This window comes from Ursus arctos, unplaced genomic scaffold (assembly GCF_023065955.2).
Source record: "Ursus arctos isolate Adak ecotype North America unplaced genomic scaffold, UrsArc2.0 scaffold_4, whole genome shotgun sequence".
Taxonomy (NCBI): Eukaryota; Metazoa; Chordata; class Mammalia; order Carnivora; family Ursidae; genus Ursus; species Ursus arctos.
In genome coordinates this window covers 83,907,145-83,934,554 of record NW_026623056.1, presented here as the reverse complement: position 1 = coordinate 83,934,554, position 27,410 = coordinate 83,907,145, and the positions used below count along the sequence as shown (strand labels likewise).

Below are 27,410 nucleotides of genomic sequence, written 5' to 3'. Positions count from 1 at the left end.
TCAATAAGGGGCCTCAAATTGCCATTTTGTAGTGGGGCCTGAGTGCAACCATGGGAGTGTCAGACCCATCTGTTTCCTTGTTCAATCCACATATCTTCATTTCTCCTGGTGCACACACAAACACCAGACCACACACACACACTCACACACACCACAGTCACACACTCATACTATCCTCTCACATACCACACACTCACACCATACACACTCATACTCGCACACACACCACTCTCTTGCACACATTCTCAACACACCACACACTCACATACACACCACACACATTTACACACACACACACCACAGTCACACTCACACTCATACTCTCCTCTCACAGACTACACACAAAACACACACACACACCACACACGCTCTCACACACCACAGATACTGTCATACACTCACACTCATACTCTCCTCACACACCACACACACCCCGTAGACATTCATACACATACCACATACACCACAGACCACACACTCTCTCACACACATACCATACTCACACCACACACACTCCCACACATATACCACACATTCGCACACACCACACTCACACTCTTACACACACCATATACATACACATTCACACCACACACACTCATACCCTCACACACATACCCCACACACCCCACACAATGAGCTGCTGTGTCCCCCACCAGTTCCCTGCATCTGAAATTCAGGAAGTCCTAGTCTCCCTGGAGAGACTTTTATCCAATCCAAGTAGAGAAGACCTGACTCCTAGAACCCTTGTGGGACAGGGCGCCTCCTTGGGGAGGGGAGAGGGGCAGTGGGGAACACCTCCAACTTACACCCGAGACCCCGGGGGGGGGGGGGGGGGGGGGCTGAATCTCAGGAGCTTTCACAAAGCAGATGCAGGAAAAGTGGGAAGGCTGAAGCCTCCGACCAGCCCCAGCCCCAGCAGCAGGGAGGGCAAAGGGTCACTAGGTACCCCCGGGAGCGCTGAGTTCCCGGCCCACGCCTGCCTCCAACGTCCTGCCCTCTCCCTCCTCCAGTCTCAACACCCTCGGGCTGGCCCCGGGATTTTCTTGAGAGCTCGGTCCCGGAGCCTCAGTAGGTGGAGCCAGCACCCCGGGATCCACCCGCAGAAACCCGCAGGTTTCCAGCAGGGAGGTCGCCCCCTGGTGGCGACAGTGGGTAGAAGGGTAGCCGCGGGCTCCTCCACCAGGCGCCGCCAAGCCACCGCGCCCCTTTCTCTGGTTCCCCGATCACCCTCCCTTCTTTTTAGATAGAGAAACAGGAGGAAGTCATTTGAGCATAAGAGGAGAAATGCAAAGGAACAGAGTTTTAGAAACACAATGACACAGGAATGTTATTTTTTTAAATGATAAAAGTACAAAACCAGTGTTCAAGAAGAAAGAAACCTCTATTCCTCCCACTGCATAAAAAGAAACCCTGGTTACTGGTTAGTTCTCAGGAAATATCAGAGAAATGCTCCATTTTTTTTTTTACGGTTGACCAAATGAGCCCACTTCTGAACACAGTTTTACTCGGTGGGCTTTGAATACTAAAATAGTCACACTATTCAGATGATAGTAACAATAGAAGCTGGTAGAGAAAGTAGAACAGAATCCTGTTAGAAACAACTCACAAAACCCCTGACATACAGTAGGCGCAAATTTACCCTGCAATACAACAACCGCACATGGTCCCAAAAAATCCCTCTGTTATGTGTGTGTTATCTGGTCCCCAAGGCCAGAGTAATGAGGGTTCCTCTTCACGGAGGAACTACTCTGCCTGTCACTGATATAATTATTTAGAGGTGGAGATGAATTTTTACAAGCATTGGGTGTTATTTAAATAGCGTAAAATCAGATCCACAACTAGGCCACGAAACCACAGAGGCAGGCCCCCCCTGTCCACCTCCCAGTCCCTAGGACAGCGGCCTGAGATGGGGACTCCCCGAATGAACAGTATACTATTAGCATTACTGACCCTGTTACTAAGAGATCACAACCCAGAGATAAGACTTTCCAACGTGTTGGCATCTGGGTTTTAATGCTCCCAAGAGAGAGCTGTTAGACATTTCTAGCCTTCCTGAGGAGTAAGATTTCCACGCTTATCGGGAATAGATTCTGGCTTTTACAGATATCAGGTGATGTTCCTTAACTGAACTGGATGACCTACAAACACATTCTGGATCTGACACCAGTGAGGTGTGGGGAGTTCTAGAACTTTCCTTTCCTCTCGCTCAAATAAAGGGCTGTTTTCCAAGTACGATCAACATGCCGACTTGCTTTACAGGCTATGAAATGGCCCCCACACAACATGGCTCAGGGCACTGCCAGGAGAGTCTTGGCCGCTGACCCGGGCCATTCCCAGCAGGAAGGGGGATGTCAGCACCTCAGGTTAGGAAGAGAAGGAGGTGTGACTTTGACCAAACACCTCATAGGACAGCTCTGACCACAGCGCCTGAGGGCTTCACCAGTCACTGGTTTCTGGTGCTGCCAACCATGTGTTTCCCCAGTAGGAACTCAGGTTCTTACACCGGAAAGCAAAGAAGGAACATCCAGGATCCTTTGTTTTCCTCACCCCACCTTCCAGCACAGGAGGCTCTAAATTAGCGAGCACGTGCACCTGGAGAAAGCAGACCCTCGGCCAACCTCACATTCACCTCAAGTCGGAAATGACCCCGCTACCTCTAAACTATGCGTGTGTCCTGTTTGAAGTGCTCCTGTCTGCAGGAATGTTCATCGCCAGCCTCGAAAAGAGAAGGCAGTCCACATAAAATAAAAGGAAAAAAGCACGTGAAATAAAATTTAAAAACCTACCAGCCGTTCCTGATGGAAATTCAAGTTGTTCTACACAAAATCGAATTTTGTTCTTATGAACCAAAAAGTCCACCCAACTCGAAAAAGCTGATTGGAGTAGAGATAGAGAAGGCTTTTTCTCCTCCTACAAAGCAGTGGCAAGCTCTAAAATATATCCCCAAATCTCCAACCTTTCTAGTAAAACCAGAAGCACTTCATCCATTCCTCCCGTGTTCTCCAACCCCATTGGATTCTAGAACGGTCAGTGGCTTATGGCTGCACCAGCCAGCGCCTGGAGAGACAGCCACCCGCCTGGTCTTGGACGGCAGACCTGCAATCACCTTTCCCCGGCGGTTCCAGCAGTTCATCCCCTGGCCCCAGTTTCTCAGACATCCCTGGTGACCCTCGCCTAGAAGAGTCCCCCTTCCAGAGTCAGGCCAGCCTGTGGTCTGAATGCACAACACCCTCCAGGCTCTCCTGGTTACAGCAGACCTAGTTCCAGGAGATGCTGCTGCCTGCCTGTCTGCCAGGGGACACGGTATTGGCCAGAGACACCCTGCTCCAAAGGGACTGGGATATGGTTTGTCCCTTCTGGACAGCTAGTCTACAAAAAGCCTGGTCCAAGGGCTCCTCAGCTCAGCACACAGCCTGTGAGCAGAAAAGCCCTTTGCTGGGCTAGAGGAGGTCAGAATGCGACTCAGAGAAGAGAAGCTTGCAGGGGCGTCTGGAAGGCTGGGGTCAAGATGCCAGGATACAGTGGCCTACAGACACCCTGCATTTGGAAGCAAAGAGCTAGGAAACAGATCGCTTCTTGGAAAGAGACTTTTCATCTCTATGAAATGTAGCCCAGGCAGCCAAAAAGGCAGAAGGAGAAGAACAGAGGTCAAAGAGACCCCATGCGCTTGTCTACATGTCTCTATCCCCCCAACACAACTACTGGGGGCCAGAGGAACTCATCCATATGTAGGCTTGGTCGCAGTCCAGATTACACCAGGGAGGACAAGGACAGCAATCCGGAATTACTACCCTGGGGGAACATCTCAGGGATACTCAGTAGAGTCACTTGGGGAAAAGACTCACATACTGCATTTTCATGCTACATGAATTCTGATCATGGGACTCTGGGAGTGGGGGACCTCACAGACCTAAAAGGGTTACAAGATGCTTGTCACTGTTCACATCACATCCTACCTGCATCAACAGTGATGACCACCAGCACGACACCCGAAGAAAGCCAATGAAGAGAAGGTCTCCCTCCCAGAAGGACAGGAATCAGAATAGTGATCCAATACCACCCTGTTTACCCATAGAACACGTTTCTCTACCATAGAACACGTCCTTCGTAAGTAGACTGCACAAACTGGATTGGTTATAGAAATAGGAAAGCGTGAGTTGTATGTCGATTTATAGATTTAATTTCACACAGTTTCTTAATAACGTCAGAAAATATAAACTTAAGTATTCTATATTTTCTTCTGGGGAGTGGTAAGCAAACGCATGCTTGAAGTTAAACTGGGTCTGTTAATAGTAGTGCTCAGTTGAAAGTTTCTAACTAAAGGGTGTGTCTGTTTGTCTTAAAAAATACTTGTCTGTTGTTCTCGATACAAAACTCTACGCTATCTTCAATAAATAAATAATAAAGTGTTTCTTCAAAGTATGAAATGTAAACTTTGTTGCCCTTTCTAACACACACTCTTTTAAAAATTGCTTGAAATACGTCAGGGCTCTTACAGGAAATGATGACGCTATGCATTCGGTTCCCAGCAAAGTGGAGACCTGGCCACTATGTTGATGCTACCCTTTGTAAAGCACTTCTACAACCCTAGTGAAAGTCTAAGGACCTACAGTCAAAGAGTACACCATCTAACACAGGAAAGCTAGCCTCCAGCACGAAGAGAACATGCAAAGAAGTTTCATGACCACGACAAACTGGGATTAGGAGGACATTCACATGCGAACAAAGTACAACCCACACTTTTCATTAGCAAATCAAGTGATTATCTAGTTAACCAGCCTATCTCCCGGTGTTGAAGGGGGGAAAAAAATCAAAGAACTCAAACCAAACAGCTTGGCACATGGTCATACACTCCCAACTCTGACAACAAGCACATGTATTTCCATTACTGAGAGGTTGGTTGTGTGTGGAAGAGGATGGGAGAGAGTCTTAGGTCTTCCTCCCCTGATTTGTGAGGCTTGGGTGCTCCTAGAGCCTTTCCACCACCACACAATGGCGTTCCTTCCCCTCTTTCCACCCCACTTCCAGACTGTCATTTTCCTTTTTCACGTCTTGGGGACGTCTTTCTTGGGAACATAGCAAAGACAGCTGCTGGAATTTCCCATGACAATCCAGATTCAACACATTCTAGTGAAAATAGGCTCAGAGCTGGTCACCAGCAATTACTCTTGTCACGAAACATCATAGGACCTCCAAGCCAAAGAGAATTTTCCAACCGGGCTGGCAACCAGGACCCAATGACATTGTAAAGTAGCCTTTCCAGGTGACCTGTGGTGATGTAATCCAGCAGAGTCTCACTTCATAGATAACAAGCTTTCTTAGCCATCTTCCAAGCGTGTTGGAAATCAAAACGGAATCACCTGATGGTAGCTAGTGATAGTTTTCATTGACATCTATCAATAAAAGACCTGGAGGGGACTGGAATGGCTCTAACAATGGCCCTACTAGAATCTTCCAGCTCTTCAAAGAGCTAGCACACTGTCTGATCAGAAGACCATCTCCCCGAGTGATCCTATCCAGGGCAGCATTTCAAACAAGGTCCCAGTGGGGGAATGAGATTCTGGAGCAACGGCAGGACCCTCATAATTATTTCCAAACACACGAAGGACTGGGCGTTACAGATCAAGGGGCCTATTCGGGGACTGGTGGAGTTAAGAAATAGGAGCGTTACATGAGTTCTCCAAAAATACAGACATTGCATTTATAAATCTATTTTACAGTAACCAGACCCACACCTCAGGCCCAGGGATGGACCAGACTCCCAACTGAATCTAACTGGGGGCTACGGGATTTCAAAGCCCCTACAAGCCATGATGAGACCAGTAGTGAGGACAAAGGAAGACATCGTTTTGTTTCATAAAATGGGAAATTGCTTGGGGGCGGGGGAAGGATTGTCAAGAATTACTCCTAGAATTTTTGAGGGGCCTGTCTTCACTGTCCCATTGCCCTGTGGCTGAACGTCAAACGGTGGTCTTAGGTAAGCCACACCATGTCCAGATTGCACCTGCCGCCGCGGCCTGGAACGCTGCAAGCACACCCTGGGCCCACTCCCTATGGCTCATCAAACAACTGCAGGTCCAAGCGGACCACAATCTCTCCTGTGGGAACTTCGTGTAGCAGGAGACACTTTGTAACTGGACCCTTGGAACCCTGGTCCTTCTTGATGTCGGCCACACGGATCTCTGTCCGACCCAAAAAATCTGCAAGGAGAGAAAACACCCTGCTCAAAGAGAGAATTCCTTTACTTCAAGGCATGTGTTTGGCGTATTAGGAATTTCTCAGTGAATTGTTATATTCGCCCTTCTTCCAAAAGGGAATTAGTCTGTTTATAGAATCCATGAACTACAATGACAGAGCATAATTTTTAAAAAGAGTACAAGGCAAAAAAAAAAAAAAAAAGAGTGGGGACAGAGGTGAGCTAGAAGGAGGTAAAAACGCGGACTATGACTTTCCCCATACCTGGGGACCTCCAAAGGGCTATAAGCTTCCCGAGAGGCAATGCAACATCGGACATCCTGTCAGCTGCACAAAGATTGGAAAGTAATACCTCCCTGGGTTCAGAGGCCACTTTGTGATGTCACATCCTTTTCAGAAAAGTCAAGGACGGTGAGCGAGGGCTGGTCCTTCCTCTGCCTCCTGCACGTGCCAGAGAGCAAATGCGAGGTGTGCGAGAGGAGGACGCAGGCTGGGCGCTGCACGTGCTCCCAGAACTATCTTGACACCACTTTCCATCAAATATTGAGCGTCAGTAGAAGAGCAGATGTGAATATATTTGAACAGGTTTTAAATGGTAGGCAATTACAGGATGGTGTTAAATGGTCCTTCAGAGCACAATTCTTTCATTTATTCATTTAGGAATTATTTATTGGAATATACTACATACACTCCTGTACAGGAAACAGCCTTCTTTCAGGGTCCCATTTAAAACATGGGAATTGGGGGCACCTGGCTGGCTCAGTTGGAAAAGCATGCAACTCTTGACCTTGGGGTCATGAGTTCGAGCCCCACGTTGGGTGTAGAGATTGCTAAAAAATAATAATAATAATAATAATAATAATAAAGCTTTAAAAAATAATTAAAAAGATAAGATGTGGGAATTTTTTCTGGTGGACAGATACCACTTTATTTTGTCCCTCTGCTCATTTTGTGGAAATAATTGCGGATGTAAAAACAGCACTAGGATTTTCAATTTATACCCTGTATAAGTCGATTCTATGTCATGATATTTCATTATTTAAAACAACCGTAACAACCATCCAAACCTTCACTTACCAGAATAAAAACTGACAGTGAAACACAGTAGGAGCCCAGACGTGAGAGACTGTTCTGGACTATGCTCTAACATTTAGCCAGCTACGTGCCTGTGTCCGGACCGCAAATACAGGTGCCTGACTCACAATGAGATAATTCATACAGAAGCATGAAAAGCCAAAAGTCACGTGGAGCAATTGAAGCCTTGCACAGATCATGCCGGCAGTAACCCCTCACTCCTCCCACTTAACTGCACTCTTTGAATATTATTAAATTGAGACGGTCATCTCTAAATGCACTGTCTGATTTTTATTGGGTGAGGAAGAGAGAGTTTCTTGGAATCGTTGGCCAGACCCCTGCTCTTCCAGGCTCACGGCAGAAACAGGAAGCCGGTTGGAGGAAAATGCATCCAGCGTGCCTCCAGTCCTTGGGCTAACCAGACCTGTCACCCAAAGGGCCCCGACTGATTCTTGCCACACCCATTGTGGGCTGATGTGCTTCTCGCTCAACCGGCTACTTTTATCCATTATCACTGCGGCTTTTGGCCAAGAACTCAAGGACTGGGCTGAGACTTTGGGGGAGAGCCTTTGTTGGAGTCGCTTGCTTTGGGGAAGCATGGGGACATGATGGTCATTGTGTAGGGCAGCCGGGCCCCTCTAGACCAAGCACACTCTGTCCACCTTCTCCGAGAGGCCGCAGCATCGTGAAGGCCTCTTTCTAGGAGAAGCTGAGTCTTGTCTTATGTCAACCTCATCTCTCTGGAGGGAAGCCAAAAAATCCTGGGCACCAAGTGCCCAGATAGAAAGCAATTTACCCACGAAAGCTGAGCGACAGGGAAGGAGGAAGGACACCTCAGGGGGCCGTTGTCTACTCACCGTCTGGCGAGAACTGGTCCCTCTCGAACACAGTGATGCAGAGGACCTCCTGCTCCAGGTCTTTGATGAAGAACTGGCAGTTGGAATTCCACTTGGGATTCAGAGTGTCCTGGATGGTCTTGGTGATGTGACACTGGGAGCCCATGGTCACCTCACAGTACGGGTTACTCTTTCCTGAAGTGGAGAGAGTCTGCTCGACTTCTGCCTGGCAGCAGGGTCTCCTGGGCAAGGCATGGCAGGGTCCTCGCCACGGTGGGCAGCAATTTCCCGTCATGCCCCTCATTTTTGCCCCCCCATTGCCACACTTGATAAATGGCATAAAATGGAGAATCTGGGGGCGCCTGGGTGACTCAGTCAGTGAAGCGTCTGCCTTCAGCTCAGGTCATGATCCCGGGGTCCTGGAATCCATCCCCATGTCTGGCTCCCTGCTCAGTGGGGAGTCTGCTTCTCCCTCTGCCTCTGCTGCTCCCCCTGCTTATGCTCTCTCTCTCACTCTCTCTCTCAAATAAATAAATAAATAAATAAAATCTTTTAAAAATGGAGAATTTGAGCAAAAACTCCTACCATCCAGCATCACACTTCAACTATGATACTCAAATATTTATAACACTTAAATCATTAGATCAATGGGCTTTAAAACTAGGCCTTTCCAGTCTCCTTGCTACAGCCCTAGACTGCATCACACCCACCGTGAAACGGTAACCACTCAGATCTCTCTGAAAAACAAAATGGTGGGACGGATTAAATTAAGAAAGAAAAAAAAAAAACACTCTAGGTTTTTTTAACAAGCGTTAGAAAAACCAATTCCGGAAGGAAATTTAGGGTCATGGAAATAGCCCATTTGATGTAAAGCTGGCTGGGGGGCTTACAGAAAAGGCTTCCACCACGACCCCGTGCTGGAGGGAATTTGGGGTCCTTACCGTGTGACCGACAGGGTTTCAGCTCAATGCCTTCAACAACGTTCACCATCAACCTTCCGATACCCGTAGCCCTTTGGGAGCGGACTGTGATGGTAGAAGAACGACACAGGGTGCCTTCGCTGAAACACCTGTCCCCTCCCTGTTTGCCTCAGAGCCCTTGGGTGTACCTGCCCCGCCCCGTCTCCCCTTACACACTGGCTTCCTGGCTCCTGGAATGTACTCTCCACCCTCACCCTGCACCCTGCTCTCCCTCTCCCCGACTGCCATCCCTTCTCAGGCCCCCTCCCCCTCCAGGCCCATCTTTCCAGCTCTAAGGACTCGGGGCCCAACCTTCGGTGCCCCAGCTTGGCCGGACACACAGGCCGTGCCGTGGAGCGATGCCTACCCAGGTACGCCTTCTCCCGCTTCTTCTTCTCAGTCTCTATATAGAGTTCGGAAGCAGCTTTGATTTTCTGCACCCAGGCAGTCCTTGGGAAGAGAAAGACAGAAAGGTGCCAAACAGAACTCAGGAAGAAGGTTTCAGGGCTGTTCCAGTTCCGTCTCCAGGATCCTGCCTGCTTTGTTCCTTTGCTCTTAACAACAAAGGCTGGGAAAGAAAGTCTGGTTTTGTGTCAAACGGTGCTAATGATTATTCCTTCCATTAATAAGGAAGGGATGAGTGACTTTTTTATTGATGAACTTGACACCTGCCTTGCCATTGGCGTCCCCCACCCCCTTGGAAGAGAGATACTGTCCTGGAGATGTTGGCATGTAACTCCCTCCTCCCTTATTGAAAAGCATCCCATATTTGCCCACCCAAAGAAGGCCAGAAGGATCTCTCTCACTAAACCATCCCAGGGAAGGACAAAACATTTCGCAGAGAGGGAAGCACTTTACATGGAAAAGCAAACACACTCTGGGAGAAGCACTTTGGCATAATGCTTTCTCCTTCGTTCTTCAGAGACCCATCTGCAGGATAACTTGGGCCAAATTTCTTGCTTGGCACAAAGGTTCTTTGGAATGTTGTTGGCCTTGTGTCAGGTTCACCCTCAGAAAAGATCTATTTCATTTGGCTCTAGGGCAGAGTCTCGAATACACGATTGAAGCAAAATACACCCCTGCTCTGGGATCCAGAGCATCTGTCCAAGTGAGCCAGCTGAGGACGGGGTCAGGCTTGGGGGGGTCCTATCAATCCCCAAATCGCCTTCCCATTGGCTTCTGCCACCTGGGAAACCTTGGGAAACGTGATCTCAAAAAATGATGAAAATGTCTTTTAAAGAAATTTGCAAGCAGAATTAGTTTCAATTCCTTTTATTTTGAAAAACTCACGCCATGTGTTAAGCTTTTGAGAAGCTCTAGAGAAAAGTATGAAGACCTTCCTCCTACCCCCTCCAGCCAGAGGTTATGGTACTGCAACTCAAGAAGTGTTGGGACCTGCTGATGAATTAAATGTCCTATGTGTGTCCAGTACCCGGTGGGGCCCCGGGCGCCCGGGGCTAGGGAGGGGGTGGGTCTTACCTTTCATTTATGCTCTCGGCTCGGAGGGTGTAGACTCGGTCAATGTGGGAGATGTGGAAGATGGGCTCATCTCCAGAAGGGTCAGTGGGTAATTTTACTAGGACCTCATTCAGGAAAATCGGCTGAAAAACAATGGACAGGTGTTATAAAACCAGACTGGGACTCTGCGTGGTTCAGTGAACGATGAGTGCGTGTGAGCTTACATACGCACGTTCCAGTAAACTAAACTGAGTGTGTGTGTGTGTGTGCAGTTTTCAGTACGCTGGAAAGAGGAGGTGTGTGTGTCTGTGTGCGTGTGTGTGTGCGTGCACGTTCCAGTAAACTCTACTAGAAAAATGATTTTGTATTAATATCAACTTCATGTATTACAAACTATAAATAGGGATTTTTGCCTCCTCCATTTTGCAGGTGTTTTTTAGGTGCTTCAGGAGAAGAGCTGACCGGTCTGTTTTGGCCATAGCAAATCCTAATCAGCAGTCTCCCTAACTTCACCTCCAGCCAAGCCTCTGAAGAGGCTGCTAGTGATCCACGTTGTTCTTTTCCCCCCACAATCAGGCTAACTGCTGCTTCAGAGAAAATTCTTCTGTAAAAACACCCCCACACAGACAAATTTAGGAAAACAGTAGCCCGCGACATGAAGACACACAAACACAGCCCTGTACATAGAAGCAGACCAAACAAACAGCAGAGGGAAATTCTCCACACATTGACTGTTTAGACTGGCTTTTGCTGGAAAAGGTGAGGGGCACAGATGTTTCAAGCTATCCTGAGAAGTCTGGAGGCGGATCTCAGAATGTTTGGAAGGTGGGCGCTGGACGTCTAGTTTGGAGCTTTCCCACGCCGGCCTCATCCATAACCCTAGACCTTGAGCCCCGCCAACCCGGGGCGTGCCTTCACCTGGGGACCCACAGTGGCCATCTGGAAGCCAATGATGTTTTGTCAGTCGAGTTGAACATTGTTTCTCTTCTGAGAGTCCTGGAACTGCGTTGCCTTAGTTACCCTAAATCCCGGCTCTCCCCTTTGCCTTCTCCTCCATGGCATAGCCCCCAAACCCTGTTAAGACTGTGACTCCTTTTGGGAACTTTCTAGTCCCCCAAACATCAACCCTGATATTGCAAACTGGAATCGAACTTACTGTTTTGTACATTTTATACTGCAGGTTAGATTTGGGACTGAAGACTTTGTCAGTGCCAGAAGAGCCCAAGGGCTTTATGATTTGGGTCAGCAGAAGGAAGTCGTTGAAGAGGAAGCCATACAGCTCCTTGTTGCTCTTGGCCTTGTAGAGTTTCCCACTGTGCAGAAACTTGCGCGGCCCCAAGCAGTTGGTCACTGAATTGAACACAAGTTGCTGAGAAAGGAAAAACAAAACCCAAAGAAGACACGATGAAGTGAAGTTATTTTTTTGATTTTTTGTTCTTCTGCATCTGAAAGCCCAGGCCCCGTCAGAATCTGAGGCTGGGCCCCAGCAGGCCTGCATCTGAGCCTCAAGTCAAGGACTGCTCTGAAGACGTCAGGCAGTGCCTTTCAGAGCCAAGGAGTCAACGTCAGTCAAAGACCCAGTTCTGGGGATCCCAAGTGTCCAGATGAGTCTTGAGTATAATTCCTACTGTGTTCTCCCTAGGGGTCTACTAGTGTCTCAGGGTGATTGATATGCCCCTCTCCCTCTTATTTATTGGGAAACGGGATGCAGGAAGAAAATTCTGGGCCCTCTGCCACCTCGATGAGTATGTAGTGTGTCCCCAATGGGGGCAGAACCTGCTCCAGGGATGACTCCACACAGGCTCCAACAGTCCCTTGAGCTTCTGGAAAGTACCAACTACTCTCTCTACAATTCTACAGGACACATGCTACTTTCCAAGGTGTGGCCAGAGTCCGGGCCCCTAGCACGTGGGTGACTGCCAAACTCAGGGGCACTGAGTGACGCCTCAAAGCCTAGCAGAGCAGACACAGAGCCGGTGCACATCGAACCTCAGCCAACTTCCTTGGCCTGAAAATGGGAAAGGGACGCTCTTTTCCTGCCACGTCCCAAACCTTGGAGATGGCTCCAAGGGCTGCTGAAAGCCGGCTCCATCACCCCACTGGGCTCTATCACCTCATGTGAGCGGTTTCTAAAGGGGAAGAGGGAGACTGAGGCAGGAAAACGACCCCATAAACACCCCCTTTCTTGGCAGCAGGAGGAGAGACTGAGGCAGGGAAAGGGCACAGCTGTGCCCAGGCAGCCATATGATCCTGGCAAGTGTCAGACCCCTCCCGGCCCCCACCTGCCCACACGTGGGCCCCAGGGGGAAGCTGCACCAGCAGCCTTCAAGGCCAATACTCCCCAGAGCCACAAACCCTGTAGATCTCCCTGAGGAGGGTATTTGTGAAGAAGTGACAGGGTTCACACCGCCTGTCCCCCAAGAGATGTTGGTGGCCAGCATCTCCCGCCATCGTGGGGGAAAGAATCAGCAGCGCCTCTGTGACTGGAGACCTACAGGCATCAGGAAGGGCGACCATTCCCCTCCACTCTTGGGTACAAGGAGGGAGGGGGGCCTCTAATCTCCCACCGAGGCTCTGAGAGAGCCCCAAAGACTGAAGGTGACACCCACAAGGGAGCCTGCAGAGGTATTCTTTACCCTTTTGCACTCTGAACAGGAGTCTGGAGATCCATTTTGCTCGCCAAGAGAGTTCAGGCTACTTGGGGACGGATGATGAATCCAGAGAAGGTGGCCTGAATGACGTCATCATAATTGACGTAAAGATGATGTCGTTTATTTGTCCACCTCCAAGTGTGGGGCCTCCATGAAGCCAGTCTAGCACTGAATATAGATGAATTGGGAACGGTCTTTACATTTCTCTATCTTAGGACAAGAATGCCAAAGACAGTATGTATTTGAAACTTAATCATGGGGATGAGTCCAGATCTGGGCCGGGAGACTTCTAGAAGCCAACACAGCCCCTGTCCCTGACTGCATGGTGAACACCAGACAGACAAGATGAAAGCTGGTGCACAAAGCTGAGGAAGACTGATCAGGAGGAAGGAAAACCCTCTATCTCCAAGAGGGTACACAAGCCACAAAACTCAAATGTTAAGAGCTTATTTTACACTTAATGTTTTCAGATGAAGACCCAGGCTTCGCCGAGTCTGCCTGATGGCGGCTGTGAGACCTGGGGAAGGGCCCCTTTCCAAAGAGCACGACCCCGAGTCCCGCTGCCCGGATTCAGGCAGGTGCGCGGTCTGCAGGATCGAGTTGAAGCTCCTCGGTGCTTGCTCGCCCTGCCTTCAACTCGCCCTAAAGCCCTAGCATCTCTCGCTCTACGGATGCCGGCTCAGGATGTGCCCTCCACCGGGAGGCCCGGCCCCTCGACTCCTTCCTGGACAGATATCTTCACCCTTCACACAGCCACGTGTCTCCTTCTCCAATGCTTCCCTGAATCTCCCTGTGACTGTCCCCTCCTCCCCAACTGGTGTTTCCACAGCACCCACACCTCGTTCTGCCTTCCCACTCCTTATACTTTGTTGTAAACACGGGGTTAGCCACCCCCACCTCATCTAGAACCCGAGGGAGGGCAGAGGTCACATCTTACCGATGTTCATGTCCTTCCTGTTTAGGACCGAGCCATGGCACTCGGGCAGGTGCTCGAGAAATGTTTATTGAGTGGACGAACGGATGAAAGCATAAGTGGGCCAACCAACCAATGAATGCCCCTGGATTGCGTATCAACACAGAATTCCAAACTGCATTTCCACAGGGCCGCTCCCACAGCTCCGTTTATCGCACACGTAATGCTGAAGACTGACAAGGCGGTGAGGTGGGCAAGGAACCCATGGGGTGGCTTCCTCTGCTAGAGACTGCCTTCGAAGCATTGGAAGAAGGAGGAAGCCACAGGGAGGGTGGATGAGGGGGACACATTCTGCCTGGGCATTTTGATAAACCCTAGTGAGTGTGTGCGTGTGTATGTGTGCACGTGTGCACGCACACACACATTCATGCAGAGGCAGAGAGAGGGAAAACAGGCAGAAAGAATCAATGAAACTAAAGGAAGGGTAAGTGACAAGAAAAGAATTAAATATTAGAAGAGAAACTCCTGTTTCTGGCAGTACGGTGGACTAGATACTCTGACACATCCCGCGAAAATTTTAAAAACTGAGTGAAACACAAAAATGCACTTTTTAAATGCAAGCAAAGTGATAAAATTATATAAAAAGTAAAAAAATGTGCAGAGGCCAAAAACAGAATGAAAATGTGAACTCCAGAAGATAAGCAAACCCCAAAGCCGGCTTCAGCCCAGAGAGTCTCTCTTAAATCTGGTGACCTTGAGCTTCCACTTCAAAGGTCACGTGGGGTGGGGGAGACGAGCGATGTGTGGAGGGCCCCCTTGAGCGGAGGGATCTAACAGGAGACAGCCACAGAAAAACTGACTCCCAGAGGAAGGATGACAAGTAAACTCAAGCACAGAAGGGAGGAACAAGACTTACTTGTTTTTGACCTTGGCCTAAGTGGAATGAAAAAAAAAATGCCCCTGAGAGTTTGCAGCCCTCACCCAAGTCCGCAACTACAATTCACACGGCAGTGTGATCCCCAAACCCCTCTACATTTAATTTAGGGTGATGCTGGTAGCAATCCTCTCGGGAGGAACGCAACTCCAGATCTCAGAGGTCCCACAGATAAAGCTCCGAGGAACACGGAACTCACAACCAAAAATCACAGCACAAACAGAGAAGCGGGCATGCGCAGTGCCGGCTAGCAGACCCAACAGAGAGGAGCGAGCTCCCGGTTAACTGTAGATGCCGGAATTACCTGATAGGGAATATGTTTAAAATGCGTTCGCAAGAAAGATGAAAAGTAGGGCCACTTGTGCAAGAGCAAGACACGAGAGAGAAACCAGCGGATCTGACAACAGGAACGGAAATTGGGGAAATGGAAACGAAAATATAAGTCAGTGGACAGGTGCAGGGGCGGATAGGGGTCTGTGGGAGAGAGAAAGCGCACGCAGTGGCCTGGAGAGAACCACGCATGATCCCGCTCGCCCTCCTCCCCGCTGCTGGCTGCCCGAGGCTCAGCTTGGGATTGGGGGGCCGCCCGGGTCCCAGCCGGTGGGCAGCTACCTCCGACAGGCCTTCACACTGCACGTGCGCTTGGATCCACTCCAGCCGGTCCGAGTTCTCCTTCTCTCGCACCCCTTCGTTCACCTGCGAGCACAGCTCTTCCGCCTTCTCCAGGGCGTGCTTCAAGTGGCTGTGGTCAGGGTGGTTTTCGGGGGTGTTTTCCAGGATCTACGGAGGAGAACACAAGACAGCAGCCTCAGGCGGTGCGGGTGGGTCCCCCAGGGGGGCGCGGTTCTGGAGAGCCCAGCAGAGGCAGGGCACCTTTCCTGATGGGTGCCCACAGGGGGAGGGGCCGCTCTGGGCGCCCAGCTGCAGCCAAGACAGGAGCAAGACGCCCCCCTCCCTTGTTGGCCGGGTCCCCTGGGGAGGCAGGGGAATGCCACATTATTTAGACCTAGGGTTTTGTGAGGGCAGTGGCTGCAGCCAGGGTAACAAGGCGCCCTTAGGGATTTTCCCCTAGAAAATGCCTCTTTCCCTAGCTCGGTGCGAGCGTCAGGCTTCTGCGCAGCTCTGGAACAGCGTGCAAAGGGGTGGATCTGAGCTCGCGTGCGTTTTTCTGCACAGAACCCTGGAAGCCAGCGGTGACACCTGCTGCACTACCATCTGGGCTCTGCCGGGGAGCAGCGGTGCGTGGGCCAGTCCCCTAAATGTTCGGAGCCTCAGTTTCCTTATATGAAAAGTGGGGATGCTCCCTAGTACCTCCTTTATAAGGTTATCTGGAGGACTAAATGATTTGATATAGTAAAGCGCTTGGCAAAGTACCCGGCCCTTAGAAGGTGCTCAGTGAATGAGAGCCATGACCATCGGATTCTCGAAGGACTTTGGGGGCATTAAAAGCAGCGATGAAGAAAGGCCCCGAGCCAGTTTGAGAATGCACCGGGGGATGTGAGCAGTGCACCTGCCCAGGCCTTGTCCACACACAGATAATTCAAGTGGACCTAACCTTGAGTGATATCTCACCTCAAAGGTACCCTTTGGCTTAAAGTCCTAGGGAAGCACCTAAATTGACAAAAAGCCCATTCTGGTCCTGCGTCCACCAGTCATCAACAGCCCTGCCCGCGGGCCAATCCTGGCTGTACTTAAGATCCCTTTGGAAACTCCTGAGGCCTCATCCCTGATCATATCCCTCGGGGTGGGACTCCGGTATAGGAACTTTCTAGAACACTCCAGGTGATTCTAAGGTACAGCCAAGTCTAAGGACTATAGCTCTAGACTGGGAGCCCACACAGCTGGCTTGTGCAAATTCATTAGTTTTTGTTTTGGTTTGGTTTTGCTTTCTTTTTTCCCCTCAATTTATTTAAACTAAGAACAAAAAATACAAAAATCATTTACCCATTTATGCCACCCCCTACCCCTGCCTCTGGCAACTACTAATCTGTTGTCTGCATCTATGAGCTTGGAGGTTTTCTTTAATTAATTGTTTTTAAGATGCCAAATATAAGAAAGATCATACGCTATTTATCTTTCTATGTCTGAGTTATATCACTTAGGATAGTGCCCTCAAGGTCCATCCGTGTTGACACAAGTGGCAAGAGCTCACTGGTTGTTGGTTTTTTTTATGTCTGAACAATATTCTATTATATATTATACTATATACATACAACATATACACATATATATACATACACATATCACAATGTCTATCCATCAGTGGACAGTTAGGTTGTTTCCATGTCTTGGCTATTATAGATAATGCTGCAGTGAACATGGGGGTGCATGTGTCTTTTTGAATTAGTGTTCTTATTTTCTTCAGGTAAATACCAAGAAGTGGAATAGCTGGATTGTATATGGTAGTTCCATTTTTAATTTTTTGAGAAATCTACTTACTGTTTTCTAGAGTGGCTGCATCAATTTATATTCTTACCAACACTGGACAAGGATTCCTTTATTCTCCACATCCTTATCAACACTTGTTATTTCTAGTCTTTTTTTTTTTTAAGATTTCATTTATGTATTTGAGAGAGAAATATTGAGAGAGAGGATGAGTGGGGGGGAGGTGCAGAGGGAGAAGCAGGCTCCCCGCTGAACACAGAGCCCAATGTGGGGCTCCATCCCAGGAGCCTGGGACCATGACCTGAGCCGAAGGCAGATGGTCAAAGAACTGAGCCACCCAGGCGCCCCTCTAGTCTTTTTTATACTAGTGATTCTGACAAGTGTGAGGTGATACTTCATTGTGGTTTTGATCTGCATTTCCCCGATGGTTAATTACAGAGAGCACCTCGTAAGCACTGTGTTGTCTTTAGAACAATGCCTAGTCAGATCCTCTGCCCATTTTTAAATCAGATTGTTGGGTTTTTTGCTATTGTATGAGTTGTATAAGTTCTTTATATATTTTAGATGTTAGCCCCTTATCAGATATACGATCTGCAAGTATTTTCTCTCATTCAGTGGGTTACCTTTTCATGATGTGACAGTTTCCTTTGCTTGCAGAAACTCTTTAGTTTGATGTAGTTTGTCTGTTTATTTTTGGTTTTGTTGCTTTAGTTTTTGGTGTCAGATTTGTAAAAAATCATTCAAGACTCTTGCTCTTGCATCCACTTTGAGTTAATTTTTGTGTACGGTGGTCTGGTTTCATTCTTTTGTATGTGGCTGTCTGGTAAAGAGACTGTTCTGTCCCTGTTGTATATTCTTGGCTCCTTTATTGTAAACAAATTGGCCGTATAGGCATGGGTTTATTTCTCGGCTCTCTATGCCGTTCCACTGATCTATGTGTCTGTTTCTATGCCAGTATCATACTGTTTCAATTAGTATAGCTTTGTAATATAGTCTGCAATCAGGGAGTGTGATGCTTCCAGCTTTGTTCTTCTTCTTCAAGATTGCTTTGGCTAGTTGGGATCTTTTATGGTTTGTACAAATTTTAGGATTGTTCTATTTCTGTGAAAAATGTCATTGGAATTTTGAATGGGACTGCATTGAATCTGTAGATTGCTCTGTGCAGTATGCACAGTTTAAACTACATTAATTCTTCTAGTCCATGAGCACGAATATCTTTCCATTTCTTTGTGTCTTCCATAGTTTCTTTCACGAATGACTTGTAGATTTAAATACACAGGTCTTTCGCCTCCTTGATTAAATTTATTTCTAAGTATTTTATTCTCTTTGATGCAATTGTATGGGACCGTTTTCTTAATTTCTCTTTCTGATGGTTCATTATTAGTGTATAGAAATGCAACAGATGTTTGTGTATTGATTTTGTATCCTGCAACTTTACTGAATTGTGTATTAGTTCTAACAGTTTGCTTTGTTCTGTTTCAAAATGAAAATGGGTTTGTTGAGTTTTCTAATTGTAAGAATAATATTGTACAATATTCAATATTCAGAAAATTCAGAAAGTTATAAAGATCCTAAAAATCACCCATAATCTCCCCACCTGGAGAGAGCGTCTATGTCTTAGTCAAATACTCTGCCTACACACGCACACACACACACACACACACACACACACAATTTTTAGAGAATAATAACTGAATCATACTACCACACTACACTGCACAATTTTGCACACTGTTTTTCCCCACTTCGTAACAGTTTTGTCACATCATTTGATGTCCATTTCCTGTGGACCTACGCCATCGTTTTTAAGGGTTCTACAATGTGTCATTGTAAGATGAACTACAAGGCATTTCTATATTTCCCTTCCCATAAAACTTCATGTTGGTCCTAATTTTTCAATATTTCTTGGATTTTTTTTTTCAATAAATTCCTAGAGGTAGAAGTGTTGAGCCAAAGGGAATCCGCAGTTTGATCTGTCCGTCACCCTCCAAAAGGCTGACCCACTCTACCTTCGGCCAGCATCTTTGCCCACACTGGGGACCTACACTCTTTCCAATATATGCCTATCTGGCAAGCCCAAAACAAGGCATTTTTCTTGTTTTATGTGTCTCTTTTATTACTAGTTAATTTAAGCTTTTTGTACATGTAGGGCATAAGTGTACTAAAGGGTAAAGCTAACATTTGTAAACGGCTCGGTAGGAGCCAGTACTTTAACATACACCACACAACCCTTTGCAGTAGGTACTAGTAGTGTCCCTAATTTACAGAGAAGGAAACTGACGCCCAGAGAGGTTAAGTAACTTAACCCAAGGGCACACAGCAGCAGTACTGGGATTCTGACCAAGTGTTATTTTATCCTGGAAACAACCTAGATATTAAGTAGAACAAATAAATTGTGGTAGATCGTACTCTGAAAATATTTTTAAAAACAGACAGAGACCTCAGTGGCGCCTGGGTGGCTCAGTCAGTTAAGCGTCTGCCTTCAGCTCAGGTCATGATCCTGGGGTCCTGGGATGAGCCCTGCAGCCTGGCTCCTGACCAAGTGTTCTTTCCCGCTACTCGACACTGCCTCCCGGAAACATCTAGTTGTATATTTCACCTATTTTCCCATTGAAGTATTTATCTTTTTCTTTTTGAGCTGTAAGTTGCCTCACATAGATGATACATAGATACATAGCTATAGATAGGTAATCTAGGGATATTTCAGTACCTACTTACCTGCAGTCTAAAGTGTGTTAACCCAGTTTACATCTATCATTTGTCTTTCATTGCTGTTCATTATATTTTGTCACACAGAAATTTTTAAGAGAAATGTTTATGCAAATAATATATTGACACATTTTTGATCTGATCTGAACAATACAGAAGTACACAGAGCAGGGGTGCCTGGGTGGCACAGCGGTTAAGCGTCTGCCTTCGGCTCAGGGCGTGATCCCGGCGTTCTGGGATCGAGCCCCACATCGGGCTCCTCTGCTATGAGCCTGCCTCTTCCTCTCCCACTCCCCCTGCTTGTGTTCCCTCTCTCGCTGGCTGTCTCTATCTCTGTCGAATGAATAAATAAAAAATCTTTAAAAAAAAAAAAAAGAAGTACATAGAGCAAATGTGAACATTCCCTTTCACTATCCTCCCCAGAGGTAACCATGCCAACAAGCCAAAGGGCACCCCTTGAACTCCTTTTAGATGCCAGCTTTTTCTGTTTTACAAAATGAACTACACCGTAAGATTGCTCGTGAGGGTTTTTTTTTTTAACTCAGTGGTATTTACTGGATGTAATTCCATGCTAATACATAGAAGTCTCTGTTTTTGTTTTTTAAGATTTTGTTTATTTATATGACAGAGAGAGGAAGCACAAGCAGGGGGACAGCAGAGGCAGAGGGAGAAGCAGGCTCCGTGCTGAGCAGGGAGCCCGATGCAGGGCTCATCCCAGGACCCCAGGATCATGACCTGAGCGGAAGGCAGACGCTTAACTGACTGAGCCACCCAGGCGCCCCTGAGGTCTCTGTCTGTTTTTAAAAATATTTTCAGAGTACGATCTACCACAATTTATTTGTTCTACTTAATATCTAGGTTGTTTCCAGGATAAAATATTTTTTAAGTTATTACAATTCTAAATCTTTTAAATTTCTGTCCTTACTGCCATGCTAAGAATTTCCCCACCTCAGCATCATAAACAATATTTCATCTTAGTACTTTTATGGTTTTTCACATGTATCTTATAACTGGCCACCTTTTAAAATTCTCTTCTTCGTTCCACTATTTTTCAGTTCATTCTCAGGTCCTCTAAAAGGCAGCAATCATGTTTCTGCAAGTAATGATAATTTGTTTTTTCCTTTTTAATATTTTTGACTCTCAGTTCTTTCCTTGTCCCCCCTCCTTTCCTCCCCCCGCCATTGGCTAGATCCAGAACACCTATTTTAAAAGCTTGTTTCCAGGGGCGCCTGGGTGGCACAGCGGTTAAGCGTCTGCCTTCGGCTCAGGGAGTGATCCTGGCGTTAAGGGATCGAGTCCCACATCAGGCTCCTCCGCTATGAGCCTGCTTCTTCCTCTCCCACTCTCCCTGCTTGTGTTCCCTCTCTCGCTGGCTTGGCTGTCTCTATCTCTGTCAAATAAATAAATAAATTCTTTAAAAAAAATAATAAAATAAAATAAAATAAAAGCTTGTTTCCAGCTCCAATGTGCAATTAAATATTGGGGGGGGAGAAATATTGAGCCAGTTAAATAGTAACTGTCAAGTTGGAAGAGGGGAAACAGTAGGTTGAAAGCCTGATTCAAAACTAATTTAACTCAGTCAAGGTGGCCACAGGGTACTTTGTTTTTTGTTTCTTTTTTTAAGATTTTACTTATTTATTTGACAGAGAGAGAGACAGTCAGCGAGAGAGGGAACACAAGCAGGGGGAGTGGGAGAGGAAGAAGCAGGCTCCCAGCAGAGTAGGGAGCCCGATGTGGGGCTTGATCCCAGGACCCTGGGATCATGCCCCAAGCCGAAGGCAGACGCTTAACGACTGAGCCACCCAGGCGCCCCACAGTGTACTTTGTGGGACTGAGCTGGGGTTGGATGGAGGAGATGGCTTACGTGGAGGGGGACAGGTTACTATAAGGGGTCTGAGCAAATCAGTAAATGTATTGACAATAATGAGAGGCAGGTTTCTCATAGAAAAGAACCTATAAGTACAGAAAGGGGGAAGGCTAGAATCAATTCTGTGGTATAAGATTAGAACAGGAGGTATCTGTGTGAACTCATGGGTTTTAGTATGCATTATTATCTACACAGATGGATCTAGAAATAAATATAAATGTATACGTGTACACTTACATATATGTAAGTATGTGCATATGAATTTAACATACATACATGTATTTCCTGACTCTGCCACTGAGAGACCCACAGGGCAGTAACGCCCCAACAGCCATGAGCACACCAGCACCCAGATCTGGGTTTCTCAAGCCTCCATTAGAGGAAACCAGATCTAAAACCTCTCTCCAGGAGCCCCCCTGTGGTTATATAATCGCGGGCTCAGAGGCTATCTGAGTCTGCTCACTCATATTACAGGTAGAAACACTGAAACCCTATTTTTTTTTCTTTTGGTATTGGTTCCACGATGGCTTTTTGAAGATGGGTGGGAGGCCTGACATTTCCTTCTCTTTCTTGCTGGGAAGATTGAGGCCTGAAGGCATTATACCTCTGTTAGGAAAAGAACCGAAGAACTGAGCTTTCATTTTCCAACTTACGAGGGAAAAGCCACTTGGTCACATGGCTGAAGACTGTATATTACTAGCTCTTTTCACAATAAACAGCTTTCCTTTCTCAGTGACCAAGCGGATGCTTCCAACACCGCCCCGGCGTATGAGTCTACACAACAGATACCAGGTGCGTTGGTGGGAGAACGTGCCTGGGACCCCAGATCCCTGAAATGCTGAGAAAGCATTCCTCTGCTTGAAAAGGCAAGACGGGTACTTACATTTTTAATGATCAGTGGGTATCTTGTTACCCGTTGCATAGGCTTCAGTATAAAACTAGACAGTGGCATCCCTTTACATCGAGGGTCCATCGCCAGCCTCTGAAATTCGAGAGTTTTTTAAATGTACTTAAGAAATCTGCAAAATCCAGTTAGTGACATCCACTCCCTGCCCATCACGTTGTCTCATTTATCTGGATAAGAGCGGAGGAGCCTGGAGTTGGAAGGGCCTGACCCGTGATCCTGGTCCAGGACGATGGAGATTGGAGACCCACCCCATCCCTGGGAAACACAGTCCCTTCCCTCCAGAGACGAGATTCTGGCTCTGCAGAGAATATTTCTTCTGGCCATCTGCCAGACCTTTTTACAGTCCCAAGTGTAAGAAGAGACACGAGATTGTAGAATTAGAATAAAAATTCCCCTTAAGTCCTAGAGATGCCAGAAGGACTGAATCTCGTTGTCTAGTTCGGATGGAGCCGGCACCTGCCCATGGGAGCCCCAGGCAGGTGGGGACGGTGGCACTGAGATGGGGGGGGGGAGGAACACCTCAAGTCCTGCAGGTTGTCCCCACCATAGACCACCTGTCGCTTTTGTGAACTTGACTGGAGGAAAGAGTCCTATCCCAAAAGATGATCCTGTCCTTAAGTCACAGGGACTATGGTGACTCAGCTCTCAAAGGCGCTGGCCAGGTTTAATGCCTTAGACATGGGCAGCGGCCAGAACCTTGGCCCCAGGTCCCGGGAAGTGTCAGCCCCCAAACCTGCTGCAGCCCTGAACATCATCATTCCAGGGACACCTCATACCTGGCAAAGGAGTGTCAAACCCCCACAGGGATGAGGTGAGGAGAGGTGATGAGGGAGGGGAAACAAGCCCTCTGTCCTGGGTGGTGTCAGCACTTCCCTCAAGTTCAAGTGCATCCAGTGATGAATTCATCCTGCCTTGTGCCTGGGGGTGGACCAGCCCTTGGCTGAAACCCCAGGTGGCAAAGCATTTAATGTTGAGAAACACCAGGGGGAAAGGAAAGAACAAGCATGTGGGGACGCTACGGTCAAGGAGAGACCTCACAATGATGATTCCACAAACGTGATTATTGGGGAGGAGGGAATGGCCCGCCCCCAAACGCACGAGGTGCAAAGAGAACCCTGCTGTTAGTATTATTGGTCTATTCACCAAAATACAACTGATGCTCAGCAAAAGTTATTTGATTCTTTTCCTGTTTTTCTTTCCTCTGGGAGATGTGGAGGCTGTTGGAGTGGACCAGTAGGGCCAGCGGGGTATCGCCCTGGCCAAGGCCAAGTCCCAGGGCCTGCAGCCTCCAGCAGCACGGGACCCGCCTCCTCAGATGTCCCTTGGGGGACACATGGCTCTCGAGACCCCTGTTATCCCCCGCGGCAGAGGTCCTGGCCTCCCACACTCACCCCCACACGCTTCCTAGAGCTTGAGGCCAACGACGAGAACCAACTGGGAAAGGAACAAAGGGCCCCTTGGGATTCCTGGCCATTCTCTCTGCAGGAAAGAATGGGGGGCGGTTGCTCAGACCTAACAGAATGGGGCTCCTGAGATGCACCAGCCTTGCTGGGCCTGACGAATCAGATGGAAGATTTAAATCTGCATCCAAATAACACGGCTAACACCCGGACCACACATCAGAGTTTCTGGGTGCAAACTGGCCCCTCCTCTCCAAGCCCGCCTCTTTGGTCACAGCCCCACCTGTCCGCGCCTCGCAGCCCCCAGGGCTGGGTCAAGACCTTGGTCCTGTTGGCTGTTTTTAGCGGGAATCCGCTCGCAGGCTTGAACGCGCTCCTCACACACCCACCGCCCTGCGTCAGCCACGGAGCGGCAGGGGCTTGGCTCAGCCTGCGCTCCTTACCTTGACAAAGTCCTTGAAGTCCGGGGCCTCGTCCGTCTTCTGCTGGATCAGGGCAGCCCCGTTGAGCTGACAACTGCAGAAGCGGATGTAAGGCTGCATGTGGGGCAGCTGGGCCGTCAGGATGTCCCCGATCATCTTCACGGGCATCTTCTCCCCCGACATCTTCTTGCGGACCCGCAGCGCTCTGCACGGGGACACGGGCAGTGAGGCCCTGCCTGCACAGCAGCCGGTGCGACGGGGCACACTTCTCGGTCGTACAGACAAGAATGTGTGTGAGGGGCACAGACCCAGGGCCGCTAAAGGATCTACTGGGGGACACAAGGGACAGAAGAGTAACACGTCTGGTGCTACAGAGGGGTTATCAGTGGGACACTTTTCTTCGGCATACTGGCTGTTGGCGGGTGCTGGGGAATCACGACCTCCCAAAGAAATCTTTGCTGAACGAGTCAGCATGAAAGATTACTTTTTTTTCTTATGGAGAAATAGGGAATTGTTTCTTTCGTAACTCAGACGAGGTCCCTGTGTCGACGTCTCACTCTATGGATTATCTGTGGGGAAAGTCCCAGGCCAGGATGGCCCCAGCACTGAGTCTGTTCCAGGCCAATGTCACCCGAGGGAAGCTACTGTTGCCAAGGGACATGGAGATTCATTTTCAGACGAAACAGAAGATAATTAAGAGGGTAAATCAACGGCCACAGAAAAATAATCTCATTATGTTCACCAACACCAGGTATAAATGGTTGTCTGTGCAGTTCCCTGCTTCTTCTCTGTGGCTAATTGGAAGTTGACTGGATTACAGAGTTCTGAAGAGAGAAGCCTATTTATATGATAATGGACCGACAAACCCAAACAATTCATCTCCTGGAAGCTGGGAAGAGACTGAAGGGGCTGAGAAGTGTTTGTTCTGGGATCCAGCTGCTGTCCGAGTGTTGAGGGCCGTGAGAGCCAATTCTGTGCATCCCACCCTTCCAGCTCCAATACGTGAACTCCTAACGCCAGCCCCTAGAAGGGCACATCACTGAGTCTCTACGCAGCAAGGAGGGCAATGCGCTCTGAGGGCAGGACAACAACACTGGAGGCCATGAGTGTGCTCTGCCTCCCCCAGTAATGGTGGGTGGATGGATGGATGGATGGATGGAAGGATGATGGGTGGATGGAAGGACGATGGATGGATAGATGGATGGATGGATGGACTGATGGATGGATGGGTGGTTGGATGGAACAGAATGGTATGTTATATGATTTTAACATAAGGTGGGGAGGTTGTTACTATAAATCCCTTTGGCTTTCACAGCCATGTTGGAGAAGCCCTGAGGTAAGGATATGGCTCTCTAAGAATTCCAAGGAAGCTTGTAATATTAGCATTACTAAAAACTTCAGACCACTTTGCCGTCTTTCTCCTACGTTTTTGACTAAAAAAATCCTTGGACTGGGCAAACAAGTCAAGGAGAGAAATTTTAGGAACAGTAAGTTATGTGGTCTGAACAGTTAGGAATTCCACTGCAAGCAGATGCCCTTGTAGGGAGAGACGCTGGTCAGCACTGGGCTTGGTATGTGAGGGCAGCAGCTTGATACCCTCAGGATGGCCAAATGGCCACCGCTCATTGAGGGGGTTGGTACAGAGTATCTCCCAACATGTAGAAATCTGCTCAAGGGTGATGTCACCCCCAATTCTGGGGGACCAGAGCCCTGCATAATCATGTTAGAAACTTGCTATGGATGGAAACAGGAAGAAATTCCAGCATTCTATCATTTTTGTATGAGGAGGAACAAAATAATCTTTCCCTAAGGGAATACAAGTACCACCACCCCTCTCCCCCACTTTTAAAAAACCATGGAGGAGACGAGGAAAAGAAGAAAGAGCACATGCAGGTGGCCATTGTCTTGAAGAGGCTAAACCAGGGCCTGGGTTCTGGAAGAACTTGCCCGGAACACACTCAACTTGTCCAACCAAGGGACAGGCCTGCAATCCGGCCCCGACTACGGACCAGGCACCTGTCAGGGCTGGGTCGCCGCCCCCTGGGATGTTCTACTGCACAGGCAGGACTTACAAGGACTGGGTCCTCATGGGTTTGAAAGGAGGGTGTCACTGGGCTCAGGGGTCACGTGACTCTGTCGCCACAGCTCTAATCTCATCTGAAGTTTTCCCGGGTCAAGGCCCTGACCTGCCACAGTATCAATCAGCTAATGAACATTTCAAAGAGCGCTCAGTTGTTTGCTGGATGAGTGAGAGCTCCTGACCCCCAGAAGCCCACCGAGCACGAGCTGGCGTGTCTTAATAGGTCCTATGTGTCAAACCCTCTTTTGCACACATTGCTTATTCTCCCTATGGGCTGCTGGCATCCCCGAGGTGCAGAAACCGAGTGACTTGACCAAACTCACACAGCTGAGACTGACAGAGGCCATTCTCGAACCCAGGCGGTGTGACCCCAGAGCTCTGTAAGCACAGAGCTCAGGACAACAACAGGCCCAGCGCCCAAGCCCGCCTCCACGCCCCAGCTGCTCCCCACAGGCCCTGTCCTGCCTCCAGAAGTGGCTCCTGCCATCTTGACTTCTCGCTGCCGCTTCCGTGACCCTCTGCCCCTCTCCCTGCCACCACTGCTGGCATGTCCTCCGTGCCCGGCCTTTCCCTCCCGCCCCCTGGGCCCAAAGTTCCTGTCAGGAGAAGACAGGAAC

General features: G+C 48.4%; 1 protein-coding gene across 1 annotated transcript in view; it reads right to left on the bottom strand.

Moving 5' to 3' along the window:
- Positions 1–6,039: 6,039 nt before the first annotated feature.
- The window catches only part of ITSN1 (intersectin 1), a 204,079-nt gene continuing 182,708 nt past the window's right edge, over positions 6,040–27,410 (bottom strand). Inside the window, exons 31-39 of the mRNA XM_048214865.2 lie at positions 24,735–24,918; positions 22,868–22,966; positions 15,636–15,803; positions 11,682–11,894; positions 10,547–10,668; positions 9,435–9,517; positions 9,050–9,133; positions 8,130–8,303; positions 6,040–6,203 (exon numbers count right to left, since the gene is read on the bottom strand). Of these exons, the coding sequence (XP_048070822.1) occupies positions 6,055–6,203; positions 8,130–8,303; positions 9,050–9,133; positions 9,435–9,517; positions 10,547–10,668; positions 11,682–11,894; positions 15,636–15,803; positions 22,868–22,966; positions 24,735–24,918 (1,276 nt within the window). The 3' untranslated portion in view covers positions 6,040–6,054. The remainder of the gene's footprint in view (positions 6,204–8,129; positions 8,304–9,049; positions 9,134–9,434; positions 9,518–10,546; positions 10,669–11,681; positions 11,895–15,635; positions 15,804–22,867; positions 22,967–24,734; positions 24,919–27,410) is intronic.